Source organism: Portunus trituberculatus, chromosome 29, assembly GCF_017591435.1.
Source record: "Portunus trituberculatus isolate SZX2019 chromosome 29, ASM1759143v1, whole genome shotgun sequence".
Lineage (NCBI taxonomy): Eukaryota > Metazoa > Arthropoda > Malacostraca > Decapoda > Portunidae > Portunus > Portunus trituberculatus.
Window position 1 is genome coordinate 9002540 of NC_059283.1, and position 24800 is coordinate 9027339.

At 39.1% G+C, this 24800-nt stretch overlaps 1 protein-coding gene across 12 annotated transcripts in view; it reads right to left on the reverse strand.

Moving 5' to 3' along the window:
- Window positions 1-237: 237 nt before the first annotated feature.
- The window catches only part of LOC123510406 (tropomodulin-like), an 85542-nt gene continuing 60979 nt past the window's right edge, over window positions 238-24800 (reverse strand). For 6 of the 12 annotated variants that reach the window (XM_045265566.1, XM_045265563.1, XM_045265564.1 and 3 more), the window contains 7 exons: window positions 19362-19494; window positions 18104-18324; window positions 17480-17634; window positions 17276-17372; window positions 14759-14906; window positions 9754-10000; window positions 238-2334 (listed from right to left, as the gene is read on the reverse strand). In XM_045265566.1, coding sequence (XP_045121501.1) covers window positions 9756-10000; window positions 14759-14906; window positions 17276-17372; window positions 17480-17634; window positions 18104-18324; window positions 19362-19494 — 999 coding nt within the window. In that variant the 3' untranslated portion in view covers window positions 238-2334; window positions 9754-9755. Of the gene's footprint in view, window positions 2335-6144; window positions 6183-7773; window positions 7883-9753; window positions 10001-10371; window positions 10530-14758; window positions 14907-17275; window positions 17373-17479; window positions 17635-18103; window positions 18325-19361; window positions 19495-24800 lie in introns of those variants that run through there. The other 6 variants (XR_006676484.1, XR_006676485.1, XM_045265572.1 and 3 more) reach the window with 5 other exon arrangements.

A 24800-nucleotide genomic window follows, 5' to 3' on the forward strand; every position in this document is an offset into this window, starting at 1 on the left:
AGGTAAATGTTAAAAATAGTTTTCAATCATTATTCTATATTTCCACTTGAGGAATTAATATATAGTTGGCATGTGCGGGTCATGATTGTTACCTTAATACTATTTCATTCAAGGAGTTGAAGAGGCTGGAGATAATCTTACAACAAATCAGAATTGGTTTATTTGACTTGATTCTACCACAGTTAGATTGAATTAACAGCTTTCTCTGTGAACACAAGGAATTAAAGCAAAAGACTGTTGGGAAAGAGATGCATATATTCTATGGAAAGAAAACTTTACTGAATACCTATGTACATTTCTGTCATATAAACATCATAGGAATCTTCAATGAGTTGGGTTTGACAATTTAGTCTCCTTATCACTAGGAACCAACTCAAGCAGCTGCATGATACACAATGATCAAAGTTCCCTTGCCATAGATGTCCAGTAAATCCTTAAGTGTAACATTTGAATCCTAGATCATTTGAAAAGTCTAAAATTTCCATTAAAAGCCAAGCTGTGAGAAATGCATAATAAAAGACAAGGACTAAATATTTGTACATACTGCTACTAAACAGTCTTTTCTATGATGCTCGTGATAAACATGATACATACTTTGTTACAAAACTCATTCATAATGAGCACAGTAGCATAAAAAATTACCATATAGGAGTACTACATTCCCTATCACAGAATGTGTTAGAAAAATTGCCTGTGACAGAACCTGTGTGACTCACAGCAGATGCAGCTCCTTGACTCTCTCTCTCTCTCTCTCTCTCTCTCTCTCTTTCCTTTAATGGTAATAGTAGTAATAATCACTTGCATGAAGTCTTTAGTGTATTTAACAATGAACAAAGATTCTGTCACAGGCAACAGAGATTAAGCACACTTAATCCTGTAGCACAGCAGTTCCCTGCTGACCTAATGACACTTGGTTTTATAATTGTTACCTTTAGATTACCTTATTTCAGTCAGAATTGGGCTTTTCTTGTGAGAGGACAAGTAGTACTGCCACACTGTGACTTTCTGGATTGTGCAAGTCCCTTATTATGCAATGTGGTCTCGGCTGTGTGGGCGGCGGGGCGCCCCATGGGCCGCACCTTACTGGCATTGCTGGCAGTGCTTCAAGGAGTATTTCACAACTTTGACACAATTTGGTGAGATTGAAAAAGATTAATTCATTCAGGTTTGAGCTGTGTGTGTGTCTTAGGTGATTTAACATTTAATCTTTAAAGAGTAAGTGTTGTCATTGCATACATGTGTAGGTGAGATTCCCACTTATGTTTCAGCTTTGTTCTGACGTGACATAATACAAGCCGCCTCCTCCATCTAGTGACGTGCTGCGAGGTCCCAAATGTCAGTGTTGTAGTATAACAGTACGTTGTCTTTCATTCAAGAGTCTAACAAACTAAACAATTAACATATTCATAAATGGACCTTTCTCTCTCTCAGGCATTGAAATACTCAGGTGTTGAATAATGTAATGTTGGGTGTTTATTCACCACATAGCATACCTATAGATACTTTGTGGCCAATCTTCTGAAACCTTTCACTACCACAACTTTCATTCACTTGAGCAAACAAACTATGCTCAAACAGGAATAAATTAAGCTAAATAAAAAAAAACCCTATCGTGCTACAAGTAACTTCCCAGCGTGGAAGATGATACAACCCAGCGTGGCTCACAAACCCTATCAGTCTTTGGTGACTGGGTCAGCTTCCGGCTCAGTGGCAGGTGTGTGTGTGTGTGTGTGTGTGTGTGTGTGTGTGTGTGTGTGTGTGTGTGTGTGTGTGTGTGTGTGTGTGTGTGTGTGTGTGGGGGGAGGGAGGGAGACACCCACACACTTGCCCACCCCTGCAGTGGCCGGGGCTGCAGGCTACCATCGCAGTGGCATCTTGGCCCACTAGTGCTCATGACATAAAAGTGATAATTTTTACAACCTCTTCTAGCATGTATAAAAAAGTTTAATTAAAAATTAATTACAGATTAAACTAGTACATAGGACTTAAGAATCGTGTCGAGTGAAGAGCCAATGGATGGGAGTGTTGACGCCCATACCCATTGTACCCATTTCCAAGCTTGAGTCAAGGATTGTGATGTGTCAATTAAAATCTAAACCAGGAACAACAAAGGAAACAATCAAACTTTGTGTAATAAAAAAATTAGAGATGCTAGTTAAGTATTGAACAGTAATAACGAACTTTGCAGAATGCGATGGCATCATGCAACAGACATCCTGGCCACGGCTTAGTACTCGTCATCATCGTGGTCTCTAGGGACACGCATGAAGGAAGGAAGGAGTGGGAAGCCGACAGTACAGCTCTTGACTCTATGACCCATACGCAGCTCACGAACTGAAAATAAAAGACAGGAGAGAGTCAGCTGAAGTCCTGCTGGCTCTGCCGGGCTAGTCAGTTCCTACATACTGAATTAGTGTATGAATATAGAGATTTAGTCCTAAAATACTGTGTGCTTTATGGGAAATTTTGACAAGACTAAATTTATTGGTAATTAGTTGTCTATAATTACATTACATGTGTAATAGCTCTTAAGTTTGGTGAGAAGTCATGCTATTTGAATGTATGGAATCAAGCAGAGACAAAGACCACCATTGTTGCTGTGTGGGAGATAAGCAATACCAGTGTTGTAATACAGGAGGTAGTGGAGTTTCATGGTAGTAAATTTAACAATTCTTGAAGTTTAAACCTAAATCTCAAGGGATGGATAGAATGGAGGGAACTGGATAATGCCTCCTGTGTATTCTTAAAAAAGCATGAAATTCAGGTACCTCCTGTAGACATGACTTCACTAGAGAGAGAATGAGACACTAGCAATCTGTTGTAAGCATGAGAAATCTTGACAATGACAGACATAGACAATGCAGGAAGTGTGGACAAACTGTCTTAACTCGTAGCACAAACCTGGCAAGCATCATGTCTAATTAGGATTAATTTGTGAAGTGTTGATGATTGACTGATAGAGAATTCAAACATATATTGACTCCATGTACTCAATAACAGGTGACAGCCAGGTATGTGCTGATGAGTGAGTGCTTGATTGAAACTGTGAATGCAAACCAGTGATTGTTTTTTGGATACCGTTTATTCCTTTTCGAGAAGCTGAGTATTTTCCAATATTTTCAGGTATGGGTAGGGCTGTGGTGAGTGACTGTAGCGTGGTTAGAAGAAAGAACAGCAGAGAATTAAAGAAAACAAACAAGATAAAGGAGGAGAGCAAGAGAAAAAAGAAGAGAAAACTGAAAGGGAGAAGAAAAAGCAAAACCAACGAAAAGCAAATAAGAACGAGAGTGAAAGAGGGGACAGTAGTATAGTCTGGAGGGTCTGTGGTCAGAGAGAGAGAGAGAGAGAGAGAGAGAGAGAGAGAGAGAGAGAGAGAGAGAGAGAGAGAGAGAGAGAGAGAGAGAGAGAGAGAGAGAGAGAGAGAGAGAGAGAGAGAGAGTTGGGTGGGGAGGGGCAGAGGGGGGGATGAAGAGAGAACAATGGCAAGGAATTTGACAATTTGAGAATGGATGAAGCAGATTCATTAAATTTATCTGAATGACACTAAGAATCCTTGATCTGGAATACTTAAAGGACAGGTATTCTGGATTTACAATCATTCTGATCCTGGAACACCTACACAACACAAGCTTTATATTTTATCAGTGTTTACATTCTAGAAAGCCAACTGTAACCTGCTAGTAGTGTCACTAAACATTGAGTGGATAAAGGATTCTAAGCTAGTTGGTACTTACATACAAAGACATCATCATTTGCCAAATTGGTGTTTTTTTTTAAATGTTCATTAATGTATTAAATCAAATCTAGTGAAACCTTTTGTATACATAAACAAACTGAACAAAATTATGTTGTCAATATTTTAAGATATAACTAAAAACATATAAGTATAAGTACTACGACTTTTTAGTTCTGCAGAAACACCTGTTTTTAAGTAAACCAGTTGTGTACATATCTCACCAAAATTTACAATGTGTGAGAGAAAAGTCAATCAGTTGTCAATATTGTTGTCAATATTGAATACAATGAAATGCAACCAAAGGACATGAATTCCACATTATATAAGGCAAAGACATCTGCAGAACCATAGTCTGCCATGGAGGTCAAGAAGGGCATGCTTAGAGTGACTATCTCTATACACAGTGATGGTGAGAGCCAAGGCTTCCCTCACCAGGTGTTGCTAACTATTTTATTGATCTATGAACATTCTACCAAGCAACACTAAAAATTGCTCTTTTGTATTTCTATTCTAGATACAAAGAAACTTAGTGCATATTTAAGACTTAGGCACTAGTCATGCAATCCAGGTGGGATGTTGCATTATCAACAAAGGTGTGTTGATTAATAAGAGACAAACCAATTCTGTCACACAAGCAAGTACTATTTCCAGTCCATAAAACCTTTCAGTTAAGATAGAGGAGAAAAACACATTAGGAACAAACTTTTTCATCCCAACCAGACACTTAGCTACTTGACTTGAGATGTTGGTGGTCTCCTCATGCTGTCTGAAAAGGTTTATGTGAGAGCATCTCTGTTTACTAAGCCAGTGAGGCAAAGATAGGGCAGCACCAACCTTTCTTGCACTAATTGCACAACACACTAACACAGTGAACAAAAACACACGCACACACGGAGAACATTGTCAGGACACTCAAGGTGCACACAATAGCCAGACACGTGTTACGGCAAACACAACTCAGCACGTTGGTAGTCGGCAAAGAAAATTATTGGATAAAATAAAAAGACATCAGGTTCTACATACAAAAAATTGTGGAAATGTGTTCTATGTAGTGTTTGACTCACACTAAACCTGATATAAAAATTAACACTGGAAAATCATAAAAAGAGGCAGTGGTGAGTAGTAATCTCTGGCTCTGTCCTCAACAATGGGAAATAGAGACTGGCCCCCAGGAGGCAGCTGGCTGGCAGCCTAACACTTCACCAGGAGTGATAAGTGATGAGTGGCTATGAGTAAGTGTTCTCACCACATCACTCATGCACACTATCATAAAGCAATTAGTTATACACACCTGGCCAGGTTTGACTCATCAGGTTTAAAACAGTCCTGCTGCATCAGTACCACACACAATGTCTATTACCTAGATGATAAATCAAAGGTGTTTAAAGAGATGGAATCCTTTCCTGAGAATTTGTAGACTATAACACACACACACACACACACACACTTTCACCCATCTAGTATTCATGTGCATATGACAACTGGTACACACATGCAAGTTTAGTGAAAGGAGTAACTTGCATGATAAGTGCATGTTGGGCAATTAACAGCAATGAATAAGCATGTAAGAAAAGAGCATCAAGCTAAGGAATTAATTTACATCAACAAAAGCATAAGCATACAAAAACATCTTGTGTTTGCTGGAAAGGTGTGAGTATAACAGACCTTCAAAGTATGAATGTCCTTAAGCATATCATACTGTAAATGTCTATTATTTTATAAAAGATAGCACAATGAAGGACATGATGTGAAGAGTATCTCATAGTGTTGGCACATCACACTACAAATGTTTACTACTATACATAAAGCCAATCAACTGTTTAGTGCAGCTCGGATCTTTTGTGTGAATGTATAATGATCCATGAAATAAAGGCATCATTACTCTCACGATAGACAAATTAATTGACTCTACAGTAACATCACTTTCGTGCCAACACGAGTCATAAGACACCATATGAAAAGCAGTAAAATTTAAAATCAAAAAGCATTTGAACTATGAACACAAGTGATTATAAGTAATACAGTCTTAGAAATACTCAAGACACAAGCCTGAAGCAACATTTGTCTTTGTTGCACCGAAGTGGTGCCACAAAACAATTTGATGTTGCTGACAGTCAGTCACAATGAATCTAAGCCATACTCTGGTTACCCAACAGTGAAGCAGTACTCTTAAAGACCCAATATATCTAAAGCAATACTCTTAACAACCATTAGGTCTGCATTTGGACGAATAAATGAAATAAGACCGCCACCATTGGTATAAAACACCAAGTGAGAATTTAAAAGCTTTGAGATAGGCACAGCAAGGGTGAGGAGTGGACATAATACAGCTGGCAGCGATGTGTTCCCAGGCACTCCCCGCCCGCCACAGTGCAGCGACACAACAAACAGTAAGTGGCCAGTACTACCTAGTGTGTGCTGGAAGCGCCGAGTCTGCTAAGGCGGACTGAAAGAGACAGGACAGAGAAATGTCATTGAAAACTCTGTACTGAACAATTTCTATGCTGTCCTCTATATAAAAGCAGTTTTAAACTCCTGCTGCTAGAAGCCAGATGTTATTTCATGATATAGTCACAACACTCAAGTCTCAGCAATGCACAAAGTCACAATAAATCCACTGAGGACAAATCATTATCATCATTATTGTTAGACATCCAAGAGAAGCCTTTGGCACTCTTAAGGTCAGAATATTCAAGGCATTATCATTCATTGACAAAATAAACTAAAGAAGTGACTAGACTTCAGTACAATTGAGTGCTGAATGAATGACTATTGTTTAAGTTTGCTGTAGTCAAACACCAAAGACAAGTCTTGAGATCATGCAATTAGTAAGTGAATCTGAAACAAGGAGCTCAAAGAACATTAGTTACACACTTTGTACACACACACTGAAGAGAGAAAGGGTGAATGTTAGTATATAATTCACACATGGAAACAATAACCAGTTGTCACTAATTGGAAGACAATACATCTTATGATGAATAATGACAAAGATGATCCCCCTAGATAGTATTGGTGATAAGTGTCTGCACTGTGTGGTGTACACTGTACTAGTGAGGATGAGTGAGACTTGCCAGTGTGCAGTGCTCAGTGTGCAGAGATGTGGTGCAACTGTAATGCTGTGTGATGAATTCAAGAACACTGTCAACACTTACCTATGACGTTGCTTGACACAACCTGACAACCAACAAGAGTCTAAAGTCTTGATTTGCATGTTGTGTGCCGGTCAAGGGAAGGTTGGCTACTTTCCATTATGTGGCATGTTAAGTGTGTGTTACAAATCAAGTATTAAAGAAACAAGCATAAACGAGCTTGGCCGTCAGTCTCGCACAGCAGCAAGAATGTTGCCTTCAATCAAGTAGCAAGTTAAGGAGTTTTCTCTCATTAGATTCAGATGCTTTGTCAACCAGACCCACGCCAACTGCTACCACACAGCCCAGCCTGCCTCGCCAAACCCTTGCCAGCAGCATGTCAGACAGTCATAACACTCAGATGGAGATTTTGCTGGATGTTGTGTTCTTGAGTCACCAAGACATCACTTTCCTGACACACTGCCAGCCAGTGTGAGGCAGCACAGAGGTGTGTGGTAGCACTGGTGTGTGTGTGTGTGTGCATGTGTGCATGGCCACCAGAGGCAAGCAGCAGTCTGTCATGCGTCTCAATATTGAGAGAACAAGAATGTGTCAGGAAGTATTTAGAGCTTTCCAGTTAGTATATGCATGGATTAGCCATCTTAATGTTCCCATTTATGATGCCTGACCACTGTGGCTTTGCAGAAACAGAGGGAGGGAGAGAGAAATGGATCTGTTTGTGACATGGATGCCATTTCAATGTTGACATCAAGATACAGCATTAGTTGCACTAGTATTTCATGTTATCATGGCCTCAGTCATCAGTGTTATAGATCACTAGATAACTCTGTGGTGTTGCATTACAGCAAGCAGCGAGGCAGCACCAAGCAGTCAGTGCATCTCTCCCCGTCCTTCGCGTCTCTGGCAACACCCCAGTGCCTCTGACATCATGCCGGTGGAACTCACAGACTTGGGGTGCCTGAGGCTCAGGCTCGAGTCCCTTGACCCATGCTCTGTTCAGCGGAGGGAGGAAGAGGACCCAGAGAGGGGCCTCCTCGCAGCAACACGCGACAACCTGCACCACAGCCGCCAAGAGATGCTTAATGAAACCATGACACACCACCTCACACCCTCAAAGTATTGAAGAGCAGTACAATTAATGCATCACCACTTGATCTACATGGAGAGAGCCAGTGACAGCAAACACAAACTTAGTGTTAAAGCCTCTGCCAAACGCCTCTTCCGATGATTCCCGATGTTAGCAGTGAGAGTTCAAGACGTGTTTTAATGGAGAGAAAGAGAAAAAAATCTATAAGTGTACTACAAAAAACCAGCATACATCAGAATAAAATCATTATAACCAATGCAGTGATGGATTGTATTTGGTATCATCTGTAAAAATACTTATGATGTCTAGTGTGTGGTTCACAGTCCTGGAAAATTGCTATCCTGTAAAAGTGTCTTTCTGAGTGCTTGCTTGGGGTGTTCATATGCTGAGAGGAGTGAGAGAGATAGAGACTTATAGAACCTAAAAAATAAGGTGACTAGGACATACAAAATATCTATGAGTCTGCTAATGCAAATGTTGTCTTCAAAACCGGATGTCTTTCACGACTTGAACAAAGTGTCAAGAGGACAGTTAGTGGGGAGATGATGACGCTAACAAACTATTTCTTGTCTAGCACCACTTAGGGTTGCAATCCTTTAGTAGACATGCCAGTTTTCTATGAGTGGGAAGTGGGGACTGCACGTACAGTAAAGGGACTAGGGAAGTGTGTTCATGTCCTGGATTCTAATAACAGGCATCTGATTATCACTCTTCTTGTCTTCTACTTGTACAACCATTCATGGTCAAACATGGCCTCCAAAAACACATCTAAGTGTTGCATCTATGAGCACACTCACTTAAGATTCCTCAGAGTTCAAGGTGCAGATCAAGGTGGAACACAACATCCTTCATATCAAGGTAACAGGCCAGTATTGCAATCAACTCTAGGTAGTAAAGGATGCACTTGACATTCCACACCTGTGCTAATCACTTCCTTGCTTCCCCATGTGGCAGGACAAACTGTTGCCTTCCTAGCTCTGTATACAGTGTTGTCAAGTGACTATAGAGATCTAAGTTGCCTGAGGATCTCAGCCTGGTGTATGTTGCAGCATATTGCCACTTCAAGGAACAGCAGCTAAGTCAACTGTTCATAAAATTAACTTTGGGAAAAAAAAAAAAATATATATATATATATATATATATATATATATATATATATATATATATATATATATATATATATATATATATATATATATATATATATATATATATATATATCTTCAGGATTTAGCTTCCTTCAAAATCTTAAATAAGGATCAAGTTTGTTCCCACTAAAATTGTCTTCTTGTGGCTCATTTAAACTTTTCCATGTGTAGATAATACTGCAATTACACCTTGATTAGATGTTTGCTTGACTTCTTAAAAGAGAGATAGGTTGCAGCACCTCTATCTGTCCAGAGTGCATTGTGTAACTCTATCTAGCTAAGATGGAAATAAAACTGAAGGCTTTCCTTCTGCTTACGAATAACTCCATCAATACTAACACCTTACGGATCATCATAGTTTAACTTATGACTACCAACTCAAACTAGAGAGAGCAACTGCATGCAAGACACCAAACGCGTAACATGGAAGGAAGGAAATGCAAGAATTCCTTTCACTTCATTACTGGCAATAATTGTAGTCTGTAGAAAGCACAGCTAACTTTGCAATACTATGATACAATGACTGGTCAAGTGAAATTATCAAAACAGCACCAGTTGGAGCTGCAGTGAGGCATGACGTGAAGCCTGAGTAAAGCAGTGAGGGAGCGTTGTGTGTTTGACCATGATTGGTGACCAGAAGACTAACGCAGCTGTGTCTTGGAACGTGTCTATCCTACTCCATATAGTCACCTTCATTCCTCATTACTATCATAGTCCTCATTCTCCTCATCATCATCATCATAATCCTGGCCCGTCTGCCTCTCCCCAATAATGGACTGGATTGCATGGGGTTTTTCCTGGGGGTTGGGGGAGTAGGGTCGGGGAGAGGCGCGGGGAGTGGACAGAGGGGAGTCAGAGGAGGGGAGCACGAAGCTAAGGCTGGCTCCCTCTGTGGCCACCTTGCGCGACGGTCTGCGCACTTTGACACCAACGCGGACTGCCAGTACAGACACACAGAAGATGAGATTCAAAGGGGAAGAAATATTACTGTTGCTACCCAAGTAAATAAAATAAAGAACCTATTCTACAGAACACCAGAGACAATCCATGGGTTACCCCCACCACAGGTTAGAAGAAACGGTTTTATCTGCTCAAAAAGAAGAGGAAAGCAACATCCACTTTTAGGAACTACAAAATAAAGAAATCATTTAGTAATTATGGCAACGGTAAGAATAACGATAATAATAATAATAATGGTAATAATAGTAATAATAATAGTAATAATGATTATAGATTGAGTTACAACAAGCCAAGCTCAAGATGTTGGCTGTAGGCGTCTTCATCACTTGCAGACTTCATTCACTGTACCTTGAAAATACTACCCCTTGATCCTAAAGATCTCGTCCATTAGTGTTGTAGAATAGATTCTTATTTGCCTTTAGTTCCTCTTCTGCAAACCATATCGATGCCCTTTTTGAGAAGAGCCATGGCCCTATTTTGTTTTCGTGGTTTTCCACCTATGCGGACTGCAAATATGAAAGATACGGACAATTTACCAGGAGTTTCTTCAAGAAGGGTTCCTGGGGACTGTCTGCGTTCGTGGGGAATGCAATGGCTCTCTATACCACCAGGGAAGCAACTGCTGTCATGAATCTCCACTCTAAAGGGTAGCTCTCTCAATGTAGTGATGGATGCACTCCTGACCACAAAACACTTGAAATACATACAAATGCAAGAAAAACACAAGGCATAAAAAGGGGTACTGAAAGAGAAGTTCTCCATAATTCAATCAACAAATGCTATGAAGTAATACAGGGAAGCTATAGGAAAGAAACGTGAGGACAGGACTTATTGTCGTGACTTCCAGAGCTGTGACACACAAACATTTCTTGCTTGGACTGGGCAAAGTTCCACTCAGGCACAATAAAAACTGTCCACACTTTCCAAAACAAACAATGAAACTAAATAAACCCATGACTGTCTATCAAGGGGCTTATAACACAGCAATGTACTCTCACTCCAAAGAGACACACCCATGCGCCAACCTCCTGCACCCACCACCGCTCCAGTGAACAAGTGGTCTCATGGTGACATACATATTATAATTTCTTTTAAATATCTATACCTTGAAGTTCATATTTGCTTTATGATGTACCAAATTACTTTTTAAGGTACTATCTGTGCAAATAAGGCATTTAACCTGGCTTTATCAAATGACATTAGAAAACTTTTACTAGCTGGAAATTCAGATGGCAAGACAAATTATTTATCTTGATATTAAAACTCACACACAGCAGCAACTCAGCACTTGGGTGACAGCAAGAAAAAACATGGTTGTACTCTAACATAAGATAAAATAATGAACATTTACCCTCAACATCAAGGAATGACTGAGATTCCTTAGATGTGACACAGCAAATCAGCAGTCACCACAAGACCCATGGCCACTATAGAGTGCCAAGGTGCAGGCAGCTGTGCAGTACAAGGTGGAGGGAGGAAAAGGAGGAGGAGAAGGTCCAAAAAAAATCAGGTGGAAATCCCCAAACTGCAAGATAATAACGTGGGGCAACTTGTAAGAGCACCACTGGCTCACCAACCTTAAGGGAATGGGTAAGGAGAGAAGACTAGCTATGCAATATTATTAACTTCCTGCTCTCAGGCTGAAAAAAAAGAAAAAGAAGCACAACAAGCAACAGGCTCCAATTGTCTAAGCATTTTTCCCAGCCTGGTCCCTTCAGCCTCCAGCACAGGCTAGGGAAACAGACACAAGCACCATTAGACATCTGGATCTACACTGATTCACACTCATAACACCATTAGAGTTATTCATCATTGATAAAAAGACTCATTCTTCTTTACTGACAGAGTGAAGAACTGAAACTTTTCAAGCTGGAGGCATTAACAGTTTTTACAACATATACAAACAAAAAAAAAATTATAACATTTGAGAAAACATATCTGAATAACAATAATAATAAAATGGTATATATGAAATAAACAACATTAAATAAAAACTAACTATAGAATGAAAAATAAAAAACATCAAATTAGATGAATAAGAAAAGTCTATACTGATGCAAATTTACCAAATCATAAAAAAGAAAAAAAGACATCAGAATTATAAACTTGTAATAATTTCAAAACCAGTGAAGTTTTTCTTTGCTTTGAAGTTGAAGATTGAGCACAGCTTAGAAAGAGGCTTGAATCAATGAGCCCAGAACCTTAAGTCACCACCAAGGATTATTCAAGAACTAAAGAGGAAGGGAAAAAAAGTTTGAAGCCCACTCATGCATTACTCAAATAGAACCATAAGAATCAAAACTCAAAAGCCTTTAATACTCAACACAAAGAAAGAAAAAAAAACATTCCTCTGTAATTCAATTTCTTTTGCAATGGATTATGTAATAGTTACTATAATCATGAAATCTTCCCATCACCACCATCACACTGTAACACTTCACAATCTGGCACACCTCCAGTTGTAGGTGCCTGTGGGTGACTCCTTGATGCTGGTGAGTGCCTGTCTTTCAAATCAGTGCTGGTGGACAAACTCTGGGCCAATTCCTGCCAAGACTACAATGGGTCTACTTGTGAGTCAAGCTTTTTGGGGTTCAATCCTATGGTAAAACACCCTTGTAGATTCACAAGGGTATTCTATCACTCCTCTTTAAGCCCACAAAGCTCTTAGAAGTTGCAAAGAATGGGGCAAGTTATTGTGCCATTATTACAAGACATGGTACTAATCTGGGTTAGAAAATATTGCTGTGAGCCAGAATTCAACTTGCAACCTTCCAGTCACAAGATGAACACTGAACCAATAGCACTCAGCCCCTCATCCTCATGGCCTAAGCAGAATGGCACTAGTCAAGCAGGAATTGTCCAAGTTTTCTCACTCACAGCTTCTACCACCCACAAAACCAGAGAGAGACAGTGGCTATGCTAAAGTACACCTCTTGTACCCACCAGACACCAGCCTGTCCTGAGGTGGTGAACCTGAGTAGCGTACCCCAGGGAATGCATCACACTGACCCTGCACCGGTATGCGTGTGTGTGTGTGTGCAGGAAAAAGAGTTGACCATATTTTGAGTAAGAATGCATCTTTCCCCATTGGTTAAGTTAAGGGCAGTCAGTCAGTAGTGATTTCAATGGTACAATAGCCCATTAGTGCTTCATTCAGGATGTGAATCACATAAAAAAAGGAGGGATGGTGGGCATATAAATGGTAACCTTTGAACACTGGACACAATGGCCAATAACACCCACAAGTCCACACGTTTTACCTCTGGTGTTTTCATACAGTCTCCACCACAGGGTAATATACCAGGGTAATATACCAGAGAATGTGAGACATGTACAAAACATCACAGGAAAGAAGAGATGCATACATTATCTTTCTGTTGCTGCCTTCTGTACAGTATGGGAGCTGTATTATAGAAAAAGAAAGAGAAAAATTGATTCTTAGGCACAAGTGGTAGACAAATGGTATAAACTCAATAATCACCTGGAAGCTTCAGAAAGAGAATAGTCAAATTTATGGATAGGAACAGGTGAAATGAGTTGGTATTTTTTTTAAAGTAATTGTCATATTCAGGCCTGATGGCTTCCTGCATCTCCTCTATTTTCTTACACTCATTGAGAGAGAAATGAAATAAACATATGCACCACAACAGCAGCAGAAAGAAAAGTTACACATGAGTGGACAACTTTAGTAAGGGACTCCTGTGTCACATCCCACTGACAAAGCAATGTTAAGAGACGTGGTGGTGACTGAGTAACTCGCTTCCTTGCCGCCACCACACACTTCTCCCTTAGTGATGGGCAATGCAGGTCCAACCTTTATCAGTGATTCATGCATTCACATCCTCCACTATCAACTATTGCTATTATCCCAATACAGTTCTCTTTTTCCATTAATGGAAACTCACATTATGTTTCCTCACAGCTCAGTTAATATCAAAACTCATGATATATTGATCTGGTTACTAATCTAATTCCTTCTTTTCATTATATTCTGCTGTCTAATCCCTATATATGCAATCTCACCCAATGAAAACTGTACATCATATACGTACTAGTTCTCTAAGTATTTTGAATACATTTTTATAATTTACAATCCTAATTATTCATCTAATCTCTGTTTGACTACAAGGAACATGACAGTCCTTCACTACATGTGTCTCCAAAACCACCACCACCACCACCACCACCATCACTGTCAAGGTCACACCACATCATGCCATGCACCATCACCACCACCACCACCACCTCCTCCCTCTCACCAATAGCTTCCTTGGAACTGAGTTTAGTTGATTAAATCACACATTTATCGTTTACAAAAATATCTGTGGTCTTCAAAATAGTTACCTTGGGGAAAAAAGCTTCATGGACACGAGCATTAGGAGTGAGGAAGGAAAAGAACTGTGGTAGTGAGTGGTAGTTAAGATGCATCACCAAGCTGTTAGGAGTGACATGAAGGCCAATTAGTGTGTTGAGAGAGGTTACCTTGGGTGGCAGATGCATCCTTTTAAAACTTCACAACAACAACAATGTCTAACCATACTTGCTGCTCATCCTGAAAACCTGCTGCAAACAAACACAAGTTAACACATCACTGTCACAGGGCACAACACAGCGACGACAGCCATCACTGTGCTGGCCAGGCAGTGCCGTGCTGCCATGATGCTGTGGTATGTGGGCCTTATCTGTGGTCTGTGGTGGCATTAGTCAATGATCCCTGAGACTGCCTCATACTCACAGGTGTCAAGGTTTTTCTGCAGATGTTTGGAGACGCGGTTGCGAGCGTCGTTGAACTCAAAGTGAATCCCGACGCGCAAGATTGATGGATTCTGCTCAATAATTTCTGTGAGTTGCATCTCGATCTTGTTGCCCAGCACACTTGACCTCTGCAATGTGATGCCCAGATTAATAAAAATGACAATGATACTTTGCTTTGCTTGGAACAAGATAAAGATTATTTGTACAGGGAGTCCTCAGCAGGGTTTCTCTATACTCTATAGCAGTGATTCCCAACTGGTGTGCCGCGGCACCAAGGGGTGCCGTGAGATCTTTTGAGGGTGCCGCCAAAATTCAGGGGAAAAAATTGCATTAACTTCACTCTCTCTGCTTCTGCTGCTGTTGCACAATTTAGCGATCAAATTTTCAACTTAGCTACTTTTCATTGAATTTGTATAATAATTTGTACTTATGGAAAATTACAATCCAGGAGAACAATACTAATTATATGATTTTGCTGTGTAATAATTGTACGGACACTGGAGAGAACAGCTTGGCGGGAGAGTGGGAGGGAGGGAGGGGAGTGAGAGTTGTAGACTGACGCGTATGACACACGTACAGGGCAGGGCGCACAGCGAGTCGCCACTGGCCAGAGCCCAGAATGTCTCAGTACTGATTGGTGACGCAAAGGAAGCAGAAGGTATGACATATCCTCCTCCTCAGCTCGTTAGCAATACATACCTGGTATGTATTGCTAACTAGCTGAGTTCGTGAGTCGTTTGTTCATCTTTTTCTTTTTTTTAGTAATTAATTACGAAGTATTAGTAATGAATTTCTCTATGCTTTATAACACCAAAAGCAAAATTTAATAATTTTCTCCTGTAATACCAAATGTAAACACGTCGTAAATTTGTGATCATTTGCAATTCTTGAGATAAGCTAAAACCGTGTTTGTCGCTTTCTACCTAAGTATCAAAAACTAATTTAAGACATGCCAAGAAGAGTTGACTGAGGTTTTAAACCAGGCTGTCAAGATGGTTAATTTCATCAAATCCAGGCCACTGAAAAAAAGGGTTTTTCAAAAGATGTGTCAAGAAATGGGTGCGGTTCATATTTCACTGATTTTGCATACTGACATAAGGTGGTTATCAAGGGGTCGTGTACTGAACCGCGTTCTTGAACTCAAAGAAGAATTAAAAACCTTTTTCCAAGAGGAGAGACATGATATATTCATAAAGCTGCTTGAAAATTCTACTTGGTGTTTGAAGCTGTCATATTTGGCAGATATTTTCATGAAGCTGAATGAACTAAATCTCTCAATGCAGGGGAGACTTGAGGGAATTGTAACATCAGTTAACAAGATGAAAGGTTTCAGAGAAAGTTAAAATCATGGAAGTCGGCTGTTCAGAAAGACGATGTGTCAAACTTCCCTTCTCTTCAACAACCAGGATATAAAGGTCTGGGAACTGTAAAAAATCTGATTCTTAATCACTTGGAACAACTAAGAGAAGCAGTTGATAAGTATTTTCCATCGCTTTCTACAGAGAAGCTCGATTGGATTGTATCACCCTTCGAACTGGCTGACATGGCTGAAGAACAGGACTTCACGGCAATAGAACGTGACGAATTTCTTGATATGTCTGCTGATTCAACACTGAAAGTCAAATTTGAGAAGAGTGACGTGACACTGGCAGCTTTTTGGCATGGAACATCGGGGGAATATCCTAATTTGGCTAAGAAAGCTATTTCTCTACTTTTGCCTTTCTCCACATCGTATCTGTGTGAGCAGGCATTTTCTGCCATGGCAACAATAAAATCGAAACAAAGAAATAGGCTTCTTTCACTTGAGGATGATATGCGGGTGGCATTATCAACAATAAGACCTGATATCAAGAGTTTGTGTTCCAAGCATCAATCGCAAGTTTCACACTAAGTATACATGCATGGTTCACTCTTGTCTATTTGTGTGTATGTCTTGTATCATAGTGTAACACTGTAACTACTTGAATACATTGTGCAACTACTGTAAAACTTGTCACAATTACATATTTGTATTATAATACCATTTTTTGTAATAGCAGGATCAGTGTAAAGAAAATTTTCATATCTATGTATAAGGTGTTGTTACATCGATGCAAAATGTCGAAATGAAAAAAATATATATAATAAAAAAACAACGGAGATTTTAAATATGTATTTCCTTATAAGGGTGCCGGGAAGTTTTGAAAGGCTTGCCAAGGGTGCCGCAAACTAGAAAAGGTTGGGAACCACTGCTCTATAGCAATGTCACAGGTGAGTGACAAACTGCTGGTGATTAATGATGCTAGTTCTGACCTAAGCTGAAGGTCAGTGTACAATGTGGAACAGAACTCTCTCATAAGTCAAAGACCTGTGGTAAGATTCTCACCAGTGGTTTTCTTACTGAAAGTGCCGACACCTTGTTCAACAACTACAAAAAAACCATCCTGTAAAAAAATAATGGCTAGTGAAGCAAAGACTACAGAGAATATCCCAGAAGTAAACCTGGTTCACACTGTACCTGGTTTGCAAGACGGATCTCTTCCACAACGTGTGTTTTTGAGATGGACTCCATGATGCGCACGATGCCAGCGGGACTGATGCTGTTTGTCTCCAAACTGTGGGAGGAGAGAATGTGGTAGTGCCTTCATGGTGTCATAATGCCAACACACACCCTTCACTCCTCTATCATTAATAATACTACTACTAGTAATGTGCCACTCACTTTAGCGTCCTGAGAGAGGCGTTTTGAGAGAGAGCGTTGGTGAGAGGGTCCAGGTGTCTGTCTGAGAGGCCCACGTTTGCCATACTTAGACTTTCCAGCTTGGTGTTGTTCTCCAGAGACTCAAAGAGACGCTTAAACTGCTCATCAGAAATGTTCTGTAGAGGTGGAGAGTGTTGGAGCCACAGTTACTATCAACCGAAACTCTTCCATACACAATATCCAAGGAAATATCACACTTTCTTAATTTTTCCCTTCCTTTTTACTTTCACATTCCTTTTTTTATTAATCTATTCTGCTTTTCTTTTCCTTTTCCTTAAAATCTAACATACACAATCACATTCACAAATAAACCATTAAAAAAACACAAGAAAATACTCTTTTCTTCATCCCTTCCTTTTCCCTTTCCTTTCAATAAAACACAAACCTTTCTTTACTTATTCAATTAGTTTAATTTATGTTAAATGTCTTCCCCTTCCTTAAACACACAACAGACAATCATCCCTTCCTTTCTTTTAATTCAAACTCCCTATTCTTCTCTCAAAACATGCCTTCCTTCATTTCTCCTTCTCCCTTATTCTACACTTCCTCCTAAACACACAGCACATTCCCATCTCTCCTCCTCACCCTAATGTTATTGAAGTTTAGATCCTTGCAGTTGGAGTCATCGTCAGTAAGCTTCTTAATGCTGTCCTCTATATCTGTGTCATTGGGAGGCTCAGCAGGGAGAGGCTTGAACTTAGTGGCTTTTGTAATGCCTCCCCAGCCAACACCCTGCGGTCGGCCCTTGTTGAGCAGAGACGCGTGGTACTGTTCCTGGTTCATCATGGAGTGGAAGCCCAGGATAGCTGTACAGAAGGTAGAGGTTTGTATTGATACATGTTTGGATTGTGTCAATTATGGTATATTAAGTTGTTAAGGGTGTTTTATTGATGAGGCTAAGATTTTGTTGACTTGTTACTGCAGTGAAAGCTCAGAATAGTTGTAAATAGTGTAGAGAGAAGGTAGAGTTTGTATAGATAGATGCTGGGATTGTGTCAGAGTTAAAATTTATAGATATAGTTTATTAAGTTCACAAGTGTCTTTTTTCTACTGATAAGGCTGATATCTTCTTGAATTGTTACTGGAGTGGAAGTCCAGTATAATGAATGCAAAACATCACAGTATTGTTCTATGAAGCATTTTGAACCCCTCTTTGGATTCGCGCATGTAACTTGTGGATATCGCTGCTAGGTAGCAGGTTAAGGAGGAAGGAGATCTAAACTCATGATTGCCATTACAGAAGAGACACCCATCATTTCCACTTACTTTTACAATTTCTATCCAGGCTGGACTTTGCCCTCTCACCAGGAATTGTATTTTAGAAACAGCAGTGCACTTTGAAGAAAAGATAGTGTAAAATGTGACTGTAAAATCCTGGTGTGGTAGCTAAAATAGCTAACATATGGTTTGTTTCTCAGAGAGGAAGAATAGTATTACAGTGCCTATGGTCTAATATACGGTTAGGATAAGGGATTTACTCTCTGCAGAAGTTAACTTGACCCACACTGGGGAAACCCATGTAGCACTTTGAAAGTGCCAGGTTGGGTATTACCATGTAGGTAGGATAGGTTGGGTTTGGTGTGTGTGAGTGTTATTGAAGGGGTGGTACTGAAAGAAGTGTATATCAACCTCTAGTAGTGTATCAATGTGCTAAGTTGAAGTAAATAAATGAAACATCATCAAGTCATTGTATTAGTGCTCCTGGTCCCAGGGTTACATTGTGTCACCACCTATTTACAGCCACGCTAAGAATTTGATTAGCCTGCTACACCAGAATAGTGTTTCTTTTACAATATAGGTGACAAGTCAGGTTGTATGAGTGAACATGATGTCATAGCCTCACCTGCCAAGTCCACAATCTCATCCTCTGTGGCAGTGTTGAGGACGGAGGAGAACTCTTCATCAAGATCCACCTCCACCTCCTGGGCAATGGCATCCTCGTCATCCTGGGGCTCCGGGGGCGGCGGGGCAACCCACTGTCAAGGTGCCATGACGGTTAGTGCCACTCATAATTCTACTTCATCTCACACCAGTGTCACTATTATTGTCACCATTTGTCATTACAATGAGGTAAAAACAGAGTGTGTGTGTGTGTGTGTGTGTGTGTGTGTGTGTGTGTGTGTGTGTGTGTGTGTGTGTGTGTGTGTGTGTGTGTGTGTGTGTGTGCGTATTTACCTAGTTGTAGTTTTACAGGGCCTGGGCTTTATGCTCGTGTGGCCCCGTCTCCATATCTACACTTATCCAATTTTTCTTTAAAACTATGTACACTCTTTGCTGACACCACTTCCTCACTCAAACTGTTCCAAGTCTCAACACATCTTTGCAGGAAACAAAATTTTTTAACATCTCTCAGACATCGTCCCTTCCTTAGTTTCTTACTATGCGATCTTGTGCTTCTAAAGTCATATTCTTCTCTCAGGATCAGTTTCTCATTATCCACTTCATCCATTCCGTTAATCAATTTATAAACTTGTATCAGATCCCTCTCTCTCTCTCTGCTCCAAGGTTGGTAGATCCATTGCCTTTAGTCTCTCCTCATATGCCATCCCTTTAAATTCTGGAACCATTCTTGTAGCCATTTTTTGTAGTCTCTAATTTTCTTATGTGTTTCTTTTTATGGGGAGTCCACACAACTCCTGCATATTCCAATCTAGGTCTTATTTTAGTACTTATCAATTTCTTCATCATTTCCTTGTCCATATAGTGAAATGCTACTCCAATATTCCTTAGCAAATTATACATCTCTCTGAAAATTCTATCAATATGGCTAACCGGTTGATTATTTTCTTCCATTGTCACTCCCAAGTCCTTTTCCTTTTTTACTTTTTCTAGTTCTACTCCATCTCCCATCTTATAGATTCCCACTGGTCGTCTTTCACTTTTTCCCATTTCCATGACATGGCTTTTGTCCACATTGAATTCCATCTCCCATTTTTTGCTCCATTTCCAGATCTTGTTTAAGTCTTCCTGTAGTATTTCACAATCCTCTTTTGTTTAATGACTCTGCACAGTTTCGCATCGTCCGCAAACAGATTTATGTAGCTGTTCACTCCCTCTGGCATGTCATTTATATATACGAGAAAAGTATTGGTGCCAATACTGACCCCTGTGGCACTCCGCTGTCTACTGTTCTCCACTTGGACTTCATATCTTTAACTATCATCCTTATTTCTCTCCCCCTTAAGTAATTCTTCATCCATCTCAATGTGCTTCCTTTTAAGCCACCCTTCTCCTCTAACTTCCATAGTAATCTTTCATGTGGCACTTTATCAAAAGCCTTTTTTAGATCTAAATAAATACAGTCAATCCATCCCTCTCTCTCTCTTGTACTTTATCAACTATTCTAGAGTAGAAACTCAATAAATTTGTCACACATGACCGACCTTTTCTAAAACCAAATTGGCTATTTGATAATATTTTGTTGTCTTCAAGAAACTCGATCCATTGCTTCTTTATTACTTTTTCACACATCTTGCATATTACACTAGTTAGTGATACCGGCCTGTAATTTAAAGGTTCTTCCTTCCTTCCGCTCTTATATATGGGAACCACCTCAGCTCTTTTCCACTCCACTGGCACTGTTCCATTTTCTATTGAGCATTTTATGATGTTGTAGATTGGACTTGCTAGTTCTTCCCTACATTCTTCAGTATTCTGCCTGAGACTTCATCCGGTCCCATTGCCTTTTCCTCATCCAATTCCGTCATCAACTTTTTATTTCAAGCTTGGTTACTTTAATCTCTTTCATATAGACAGTCTCTATTACCCTGTGGTCTTTCAAATTTGGATTCCTTAGTAAAGACCTCATGAAATTTACTATTTAACAGTTCTGCCATACTTTTGGGTCTTCCACCATTCCGTTCTCTCCTTTTAACCTTTCTATTGTTTCTTTTTGTCTTATTTTTCCATTTATGAATCTGTAGAACAATTTTGGTTGTTCCTTACATTTTTCGACAATGTCCTTTTCATAGTTCTTTTCTTCTTCCTTTCTCACCTTAGCATATTCATTTCTTGCTGTTTTGAAGTTTTCCTTATTTTCTGGATTTCTGTTTCTTCTCCACCTTTTCCATGCTCCATCTCGTTTCTCCTTTGCCCTAGCACACCTTGCATTAAACCAATCTTTCTTTCCTTCTTCTTTAGGTCTATATTTCGGAACATATTCCTGACCCCAGTTTTGTATATTTCCAAAAATAAGTTATATTTCTCTTGAACCGTTAATGAGTTTTCCATCTCCTCCCAGTTTACGTTTTAAAATAGTTCTTGAGATTCTCAATATCAGCCTTTCTGTAATTTAATCGGTCTCCTTTGTATGATTCATCTCTATCTTCCTTTCCTTCTTCTATATCCATCTCTAATATTACATGGTCACTCTTTCCCAATGGGCACTTGTATCTTATATCATCGTTAACTGGTATATCCCTTGTAAAAACTAGGTCTAATCTTGCCGGCTCGTCGTTTCCTCTGAATCTTGTGTTTTCCTTTACTCTTTGGACCATCAAATTATCTATCATTAGGTTCAGGAATCTATCTCCCCAGGCATCTTCCCCCATACCACTTTCATAATTTTCCCAGTCTACCTCCTTACAGTTGAAATCTCCTATCAATATCACTTTTCTCCTTTCCTTAATGATTCTTGTAAGACTCCTTATTGTGTCATCTATCATGTCTCTATATTCTTGGTTAGTCCATGAGTTTGTTTTTGGTGGCACATATGTTCCAGTGATTTTTAACTCCTTTTTGTTAATATGCATCTTAACATACAGTATTTCTGATTTTCCTTCCCCAAACCCCACTTGATTTACCACTATCTCCTTCCTTAACATCATCATGACTCCTCCTCCTCCTTTACCCACTCTCTCTCCTCCATATATTATACCTTTTATCTATGTCTATTTTTATTGCCTCATTTAACTTTGTTTCCACCAGGCATACAATATCTGGTTCTTCTTTCTTTATGTAATCTCTTAATTCTAATTTACTAGATAAAATCCCATCTATGTTTGTATACATCATTTTTAATCTCTTGTTCTTATCATTTTTAGTTAAACTTGCTCCATTCTTTTCTCTTCTTTCTCTTTTATATACCATTTCCTTATCCTGTCTCCTATAATTCTCCAAAAATGCCTTCTTCTCCTCCTCTGACCTTTCATTATTTTTTTCTCTTGCTTCTGCCACCAGTTCATTGTGTCTCTTCCTTTCCTCCTCGTTTCTATTTTTCTTTATATATATATATATATATATATATATATATATATATATATATATATATATATATATATTTGCAACCTTCTGTTTCTCTGAGTTTCGTTTTTCTATATAGTACTTCTTCTGCTGCTGCTTGTGATTTTAGTAATATCTTAATTGGTCTCACTGTTCCTTCTTGATATGGTCCCATTCTATGGATTTCTTCTACTTCCTCTTCTAAGTTCTGTCTATCCTCGTCATTCAGATGTTTTAGTAGGTCTTTTACTGATTTCATTTCGTCTTTTTCCCTTCTTGGTCTATATTTAACATTTTTTTCTTTCAGTCCAAAAATAATTACACTTCTTTTTTTCCGCAATTTCTCTTACTAAATTTTCTTTTTTCTTGAGGACTCCTATCATTTTGCTTGTCATATTTTCATCTCTTTCTTTTAACTGTTCTTGAAATACTTCTTGAAATGATTCCTTGTCTTTCTTATCTTGGATTCTCCATGCTTGTGTGTGTGTGTGTGTGTGTGTGTGTGTGTGTGTGTGTGTGTTGTGTGTGTGTGTCTTTGCTTCTTTTTCTTTCTCGGCTTTACCAAGTCCTTCTTCCATCAATTTCTTGTAGTTAGCTATTTGCACTTTTAAATCTTCATTTTCGGTTCTTAGCCTAGTTTCGTTTTCTTCCACTCTTTTTATCCTTTCTTTCAATTTCTGGAGCTCTTTATCCTGTTCTTCATTCTCTTTCATTCCCATACTCTTCTTTATCAATTTATCTAACTTACGTTCAATAGTCAACACTCTATCAAATAGTGAAGTATGTGCCGTTTCAAAGCCTTCGAATGCTCTTTATCCCTCATATACATATATCATATATATATATTCTATATATATATATATATATATATATATATATATATATATATATATATATATATATATATATATATATATATATATATATATATATATATATATATATATATATATATATATATATATATATATATATATATATAAGATATATATATATATATATATATATATATATATATATATGTGTGTGTGTGTGTGTGTGTGTGTGTGTGTGTGTGTGTGTGTGTGTGTGTGTGTGTGTGTGTGTGTGTGTGTGTATTTACCTAGTTGTATTTACCTAGTTGTAGTTTTACAGGGCCTGGGCTTTATGTGTGTGGCCCGTCTCCATATCTACACTTATCCAATCTTACTTTAAAAGTATGCACACTTGTTGCAGACATACTTCTTCATTCAAACTGTTATATCTCAACACATCTTAGCAGGAAACTATACTTTTTAATATCTCTTACACATCTTCCCTTCCTCAGCTTCTTACTATGCGATCTTGTGCTTCGACTGGCATATTCTTCTCTCAGGATCAGATACTCATTGTCCACTTGGTCCATTCCGTTTATCAATTTATAAACTTGTATGAGATCCCCTCTCTCCTTTCTCTGCTCCAATGTGTGTGTATTTACCTAGTTGTATTTACCTAGTTGTAGTTTTACAGGGCCTGGGCTTTATGCTCGTGTGGCCCCGTCTCCATATCTACACTTATCCAATCTTACTTTAAAAGTGTGCACACTCGTTGCAGACACTACTTCTTCATCTAAACTGTTCCACGTCTCAATACATCTCTGCAAACTATATTTTTAATATCTCAGACATCTTCCTTTCTCAGCTTTTTACTATGCGATCTTGTGCTTGGATGTCATATTCTTCTCTCAAGATCAGTTTCTCATTATCCACTTGGTCCATTCCGTTGATCAATTTATAGACTTGTATCAGGTCTCCTCTCTCCCTTCTTTGTTCCAAGGTTGGTAGATCCATAGCCTTTAGTCTCTTAGTGTGTGTGTGTGTGTGTGTGTGTGTGTGTGTGTGTGTGTGTGTGTGTGTGTGTGTGTGTGTGTGTGTGTGTGTGTGTGTGTGTGTGTGTGTAAGTGATTAGTTTTCTCTTTCTCTGTCTCCCTCCTTTTTTTCATTCTTCATCACTTCCTGATTCTTCTCTATCTCTCTCTCTGCCATTCACACACACACACACATACACACATGCACAAAAATAAAAAAATGAAATAAAATAAATA